Genomic DNA, 7997 nt, shown 5'->3' on the forward strand with positions numbered 1-7997 from the left:
CACCGGCTGCAACATGGATGAACCTCGAGGGCATCGTGCTGAGTGAAATAGCCAGTGACATAGGACAAATACTGTGATTCCACTTACGCAAGGTACTTGGATGAGTCAAAATCAGACACAGAAAATAGAATGATGGCTGCCAGAAGCCGGGGAGGGAGTTTCAGTTTTGCAAGATGGAAAGAAACAGTCCTGAAGTTTGGCAGGTGGTGATGGTTGCACAACATGAATGGACTTAATATCACTGAACTGTACACATAAACCATGGTTAAGGTAGTAAATTTATGTTGTGTGTATTTTACCACAGTAAAAAAAAAAATGAAATGTTGGGAATAAAAAAAGCATTGACAGCTATAGATCTCCCTCTAAGTACTGAGTTGCTGCGCCTCATCACGTTTGGTGTTCTGTGTCTTTTTTTTTTTTCTTTTTTTAAATTTTTTTTTCCAACGTTTTTTATTTATTTTTGGGACAGAGAGAGACAGAGCATGAACGGGGGAGGGGCAGAGAGAGAGGGAGACACAGAATCGGAAACAGGCTCCAGGCTCCGAGCCATCAGCCCAGAGCCTGACGCGGGGCTCGAACTCACGGACCGCGAGATCGTGACCTGGCTGAAGTCGGACGCTTAACCGACTGCGCCACCCAGGCGCCCCACTGTGTCTTAATTTTCATTCAGTTCAAAGTTTTTTTCTAATTCTCCTTGCGACTGTGTCTTTGACCCAAGGGTTATTTAGGACTGTGTTGTTTAATTCCCACATATATGTGAATTCCCCAAATTTCTTTCTATTTTGACTTTCATTCCATTGCTCAGAAACATTGTATCATTGCAATCCTTTTTACTTTCCAAAGCTTAGTTTATGACCTAAGATGTGGTGTATCCAAGAGGATGTTCCATGTGCATCTGAAAAGAATACATATTCTGCTATTTTTGTATAGAGTGCTCTACAGATACTTTTTAGGTCTAGTGGGTTCATGGAGTTTTCAAGTCTTCTATTCCCGTGTGGATCACGTCTAGTTGTTCTCTCCATTATTCAAGTCTCGAGCTATTACTATTGAACTACTTGTCCCCTCACTTCTATCAGTTTTGCTAGCATTATAAAATGTCCTTTATGTTTCAAGTCTGTTATGTCTGATATTTGCAAAACCACTCCAGCTTTCTTGTGGTTGCTGTTTGCATGATATATCTTTTCCCATTATTTTATTTTCAAGTTATTTGTATCTCCGAATCAGAAGTGCGTCTCTTGTAGTCACTATATACAGATAGTCCCCAACTTAAGATGGTTCGGCTCACGATTTTTCAATGTTATGATGGTGTGAAAGCAATATGCATTCAGTAGTGCTTTGAATTTTGAATTTTTATTTTTTTATTTATTTTTTAAGTTTATTTTGAGAGATACAGAGACAGAGTGAGTGGGGGAGGGGTAGAAAGAGAGGGAGAGAGAGAATCCCATGCAGGCTCCCCACTGTCAGCACAATAGCTGTCAGCACAACTGGACGTGGTACTCAAATCCATGAAACTGTGAGGTCGTGACCTGAGCCAAAACTGAGAGGCAGACGTTTAACCAACTCAGCCACCCAGGCGCCCCTTGAATTTTTATTTTTTCCTGTGTGAGGCAACACTGTTTGGTGATGCTTGGAGGCAGCAGTGAGCCACAGCATCCAGGCAGCCATGTGATCGTGAGGGTAAACGACTGATACACTTAACCATTCTGCTTTTCACTTTCAGTACAGTATATTCAATAAGTTATGTGAGATATTCAACACTTTATTATAAAATAGGTTTTGTGTTAGGTGGTTTTGCCCAACTGTAGGCCAGTGTAAGTGTTCTGAGCACCTTTAAAGTATGCAAAGCTAAGCTATGATGTTCTGTAGGTTAGGTGTAACCTACAAAAATGTATTTTGACTTAGAGTTCATATTTTTAACTTACCGTGGGTTTATCAGGACACAACCCTATTGAAAGTCAAGGAAGATCTGTGGCTGGAGCTTATTTTTTTATCTAGTCTGTCAATCTCTGCCTTTTGATTTGATTCTTTAATACATTCACACTTAATGTTATTACTGAGATAGCTAGATTTATCTTTACTATTTTTACTTTTTGTTTCTTATATGTCTCATGTCTTTTCCGCCCTCTATTCCTCCTCACCACTTTCTTTTGTATGTAGTGAATATTTTCTTGTGTAAAGTTTTAATTCCTTTAATGATTTTTTTTCACTACATGTTTTGGTTATGTTCATGGTGGTTGTTCTGGGACTTACCGGTAATATACAACTTACTTATCAGAATATTTCAAGTTTACTGTAACCTAATTCCAGTGACATATAAATGTTACTCCTATATAGTTCCATTGCTTTTTCCTCCACTTTGTGCTATTATCGTTAAACATATTACATCTGTGTATGTTACAGGTCCCAAATACACCATTATAGTTGTTAGTTTATATGATTTTATGCCTCAGAAAGAAACTGAGAGGAGAGAAACTGTATATAGAGTGTGTTATACTAGCCTTCTTACTTACCATTTTCATTCCTCTTCATTGGTTTCTGTGGATTTGAGTTACCATCTGGTGTCACTTCCTTGATCCCAGGGAGCTTTGCTCCCATCACATCTTTTGTGCTGTTATTGTTAAATATTTTATATTTCTATATGCTATAGGGCCAACAATACAATAATATACATATTGCTTTATAGGATTGTTTTTTAAAAAACATTTTTATTTTACTTTTTTAAAGTTTATTTATTTATTTTGAGAGAGAGAGAAAGAGAGAGCAAGCATGCAAGCGGGGGAGGAGCAAAGAGAAGGAGAGAGAATTCCAAGTACACACCATTAGTGTGGATCCTCATGTGGGGCTAGAACTCATGGACCGTGAGATCAAGACCTGAGCCAAAACCAAGGGCCAGACGCTTAACCAACTGAGCCACCCAGGTGCTCCTACACAACTGCTTTTTAAGTCAGTTAAGAGAAGAAAGTAGAAGAAAAAAAGTGTTTATGCCGTCTTTTATATTACTTAGCTTTTCTGATGGTCTTTATTTTTTCACGTGGACTCAAGTTACATTCTGGGGTCACTTACTCTCAGCCTGAAGAACTTCCTTTAGTATTTCTTATCAAATGACTCTTTGAGCAACAAATTCTCTCAGTTTGTGTTTATCTGGAAATGTATTTTACCTTCATATTGGAAAGATAGTTTCGCCAGATGTAAGATTCTTAGTTGCCAGGGTGTTTTCCCCCAGTACTTTGAATATGCCATCCCACTGCTTTCTGGTCTCCACTGTTTCTGATGAAGAGTCAGCTGTTAATGCTGTGGAGTCTCCCTGAATGTATTGAGCCACTTCTCTCTTGCTCTTTCCAGATTTTCTCCTTGTCCTTCGGCATTTACCACGATGTGTCTGGGTGTTGATCTCCTGTTTTGTCCATTGAGCTCGTGAGCTTGGAGTCCATTGTGCTTCTTGGATGTAATAATGTTTTTCATCAAATTTGTGTAGTTTTCAACTATTTACTTGAAAATTTTTCCTACATTCCCATTACATGTGTATAGATTATCTTAATGTTGTTGTCTCACACTTCTCTTAAGTCTCTATTCTTTATGTATATATGTGTGTTAAAATGTACATAATTTACCATTTAACCATCTTTAAGTGTATAATTAAGTGGCATTAAGTATATTCACAATGTGGTACAACCATCGCCACTATCCATTTCCAGAACTTTTTTTTTATCACCCCAAACAGAAACTCTGAATCCATTAAATGATAGCTCCCCTTTCCCTTCTTCCTCCAGCCTTTGTTAATGTCTATTATTTTTTCTTTGTCTATGTCTGGCCAACTTTTATACTTTAACCACAGCAGCTCCCTTTTTATCAGGCTTTCAAGAAGTTGTGGGGGGGTGGGGTTGGGAGCAACTATTTAGCTTAAATATATCATTTGAAGAAAATTACTGCCTGGGGAAAAAATAGAAAAATATAAGCCAGGTGGGGATGAGAATGGTGATGAATTTCATTCAAAAGGATTTTTTGAGTAACTCTGTGGTTGGAAACTGTCCAAATTGAAATTTGATATTCAGAACCTGATAGGACAAAGAAGACATACATTCATGCCGATAGGCACATGAAAAGATGTTCAACAGGGGCGCCTGGGTGGCTCAGTAGGTTAAGCGTCCAACTCTTGGTTTCAGCTCAGGTCACGGTTTGTGGGTTTGAGCCCCACATCGGGCTCTGTGCTGACAGTGTGGAGCCTGCTTGGGATTCTCTCTCTCCCTCTCTCCCTGCCCCACCCACACTGTCTCTGTGTCTCTCAAAATAAATAAATAAACAAAGAAAGAAAGAAATAAAACCAAACACACACACACACACACACACACACACACACACACACACAAAGATGCTCAACATCACTCACCATCAGCAAAATGCAAATCAAATCTACAATGGAATAACACCTTACACCTGTCAGAATGGCTATTATTTAAAAAGCTGTTTTCTTGTTTTATTTTGATACTTTTGCAAAAGCATTCCTGCAAAATGCTTCATCTCCAAAGAGATTCATGGAAAGGACTCTGAAAAGTACAAGTTTCTGATAACTTTAAAATCATAAAACTGGGGCGCCTGTGTGGCTCGGTCGGTTAAGCGTCCGACTTTGGCTCAGGTCATGATCTCACGGTCCGTGAGTTCGAGCCCCGTGTCGGACTCTGTGCTGACAGCTCAGAACCTGGAGCCTGCTTCGAATTCTGTGTCTTCTTCTCTCTCTGCCCCTTCCCTGCTCATGCTGTGTCTCTGTCTCAAAAATAAAACATTAAAAAAAAAAATAAAAGCCTCTGAGGCCAGGAAGCCAAGCCGAGGATTTTCATCACATGTTACCTGCAATACTTACAGTTTGGGTGAATTCCTGTCTTCTTGAGACCCCCCCTCCCCCAAAATGCCGAGGTTCCTGGTTCTACCAGGAAGTGACATTCCTAACTTACCTGGTAAGGCCGCCAAGAACCCTATGGACAAGGCTCCAGACCGACTTATCCAAGCAGTTCCCGAAAGCTGTGTGGTCATATCTGAGTTTATGCACCTCTCGCTCAAATATGACATTCCAGTCAAACCCTTGGTAAATAGCCAGTGTTTCCAGTTGTTTCCTGTTACGAAGAGAACAGATTCTTACTGAGCTTATGCAACTGATGAACTATATGGCATATGAAATGAATACTCAAGGGTTTCTGAATTCTGGAGGCATCAGGTATGGAGAAAAGGTAAATATTTCATCTTTATTTACAAAGGTATACTTTACCAAATTGCTGTTAATTCACAAATAGTTTAAGAGAATACATTTCCCTTAAGTCTAGAAAAACAAAACATTAAGGAAGCAGCAGTGTTTAAAACAAAAAGTCACAGAAAAATTACAATTATCTCCATGAGTTTATTCAATCCAATATAATTAGTTCTTGTTCTGCTTGAATCTAGTTTTTCTCTTCTGGAAATTTGTACCCAGTTTAGTTTTATGATTTTATTTAAAAAAAAATTTTTTTAACGTTTATTTATTTTTGAGACAGAGAGAGACAGAGCATGAACGGGGGAGGGTCACAGAGAGAAGGAGACACAGAATCTGAAACAGGCTCCAGGCTCTGAGCCGTCAGCACAGAGCCCGACGCGGGGCTCGAACCCACGGACCGTGAGATCATGACCTGAGCCGAAGTCGGACGCTTAACCGACTGAGCCACCCAGGCGCCCCCTCAGAGGCTTTTAAAAGTTCAGTCTGAGATCCCTTATGAGAAGTTCAAGCCTTAAAAAGAGTTTATATGGCTCAGCCTTAGCGCCATCTTCTTGGAAAACTCTGCGCCATGAAGGCTAAGTGGAGGAAGAAGCAAATGCACAGGCTGAAGCGTAAGAGAAGAAAGATGAGGCAGAGGTCCACGTAGACCAGTAGCGTGTGCACCCGGAAAGAAGGAAAGCCAGAGGCCAGAGACACTGCTACCAGTGGTTGGACTGCAAGCCTACTTTCCAGAGCTTGATTCAATGGATCTAGAACATCCATCACCATCTGATCGCAACCACCACCTTTGAGAGACTCCCTGGGCCTGTGACTTAAAGCACTAAATCTGTTTTCATTTGTGGCTGAACGTAACACGTGTATGATAAACCATCTCTTCTGCTGCCTTAGCTGAAGGAGAATAAATAAAAGAGTTTATATGGTCAATTGCTATTCTTGCTGCACTAGGCAGATAATCAGACCAAATTTCATAAAAAAAAAAACCAAACCATTTGTTTACTGTGGTTATCTTGGTAGGAAAAAAAAAGTGGGGGTGATTCTAGACAGGAAAACTATGTTTGCACCTGTGTAGACATTAGATTCTAGTCTTGCTGTCGTAGAGGATGTGTTATATGCCCGTAAACTGGACCGGTTCCTGAATGTTTCTAGCTCAAATATCTGGCTGTGACTGTCCAAATTAATGTTTCCAATTCTCTCCCACCCTTCTGATTTGCGATCACTAGGGACAAAGACTGCGCTTGAACCTCCTTGTAAGGGACCGGTCCTCAGCCACACTGCAGGGACCTGAACCTTGGGCACACATCCCACCGCAAAAGAAGGCTCCACCTGCCATCTGGTCCTGTGCAGACACTGGAGACCTCTGAAACAAACCGGCAAGGAAGGGAAGCCGCTGACGTCATCGATGGAGACTGCTTCTTCCCCAGATGCCAGATCAAGACGTCATACTTAAACATAAAACCCTCTCTCGTGTCTCTTGTCCTTTATTCTGGCATGGCCCGGAAAGGTAACACCTACGTCTGTGTCTCCCAGGCCATTGCTCAGTGGGGCGACCTTTCAGACTGCTGGCTTTGCCATCAAAAACTCCAGTCTGTCCACGATGCTAGAGATGGCTGGTCCTCCCCGTGACCAATTTCTCTTCTATTTCCAACGCATTCCCCCTCCCTCTTAGAACTCACTCGTAGAGTCCGATCTTCATGGCCACAGCACCCAGTGCCTTGCTTTTACCTTTCTCCAATGATAACTGCACTCGCCCAGTTAGACACAAACACCTACGCAAGTCACAGCACGTTCGCACCCCCACGTTCTCATGATTATCTAAACCAGATCTTACCAGTGGCAGGCATCTCTGCAAGGACAGAGTTGTTTCCGATGGCAGGACAGGCCTTGATCGTGTCTTGGTCGCACAAGGAGGCGTCCGTGATGCGGCCACCACCACAGTATTAACGTTTCTGCCGAAGCTGAAGCAGCCTCCTGAAATCACCGAACGAGCCACTTCACGTAGAAAGGTCACTCCCTCAACACGGTCTTTCTCCGGCTCGATTTCGGTTCGTTCGGGTCTCGGGGGGCCGTGGCTCTGAAGCGCACTCCAGACGCCGGGGCCACCCTGAGCGGGACCACCGCGGTCTCGCGGGCCGGCTGGACTCTCTCAGGAGCTGCGGAGGCCTGTGCGCAGCGCTGACCACCGGGCGAATCGGCCCCCCGCGACTGGAACGCCAGGAGAGGAGCGAAGACGAGGAGCCACTTAAAAGGCTTGAGCCTCAAGTCGCGACCGCGGGGCGTCAGCACACGCTGCCGGGCCTGCAGAGCGCAAGCGGGGAGTGGCGCCCAGGCCTCCCATTTCTGGCGTCCTGAGGCAGGCCGAGGGGCGGGTCAGAAGAGGGGGCAGTTGTTCGGAAGGAGACAAGGCCCCAAACGGACTCACTCGGGCCGAGTCCCAGTCGGCAAACCGAGACGTTAACACCCAACCCAACTGCGGTCTCGGCCTCTCCCAGAAGGTGACCTTCAGCCCGTCGACCTGGGACCCCCATCCCCACCAGCCAAGGGACCACCTGGCACGGGGAGGGGACCATCTGACACGGGGAGGGGACCTCCTGGCATAGGGAGGGGACCATCTGACACGGAGAGGGGACCGTCAGCCGTCGGCTTGGAACCCCCGGTGCGCACAAGCCAGGGGACCTCCTGACACGGGGAGGGGACCTCCTGGCACAGGGAGGGGACCATCTGACATGGGGAGGGGACCGTCAGCCGTCGGCTTGGA

General features: G+C 43.9%; 1 protein-coding gene across 1 annotated transcript in view; it reads left to right on the forward strand.

Moving 5' to 3' along the window:
• The window catches only part of FBXO28 (F-box protein 28), a 38533-nt gene extending 31836 nt beyond the window's left edge, over positions 1 to 6697 (forward strand). The window contains exon 5 of the mRNA XM_049633785.1: positions 6463 to 6697. Coding sequence (XP_049489742.1) covers positions 6463 to 6527 — 65 coding nt within the window. The 3' untranslated portion in view covers positions 6528 to 6697. The remainder of the gene's footprint in view (positions 1 to 6462) is intronic.
• The last annotated feature ends 1300 nt before the right edge of the window (positions 6698 to 7997 follow it).

This window comes from Panthera uncia, chromosome F1 (assembly GCF_023721935.1).
Source record: "Panthera uncia isolate 11264 chromosome F1, Puncia_PCG_1.0, whole genome shotgun sequence".
Classification (NCBI taxonomy): domain Eukaryota; kingdom Metazoa; phylum Chordata; class Mammalia; order Carnivora; family Felidae; genus Panthera; species Panthera uncia.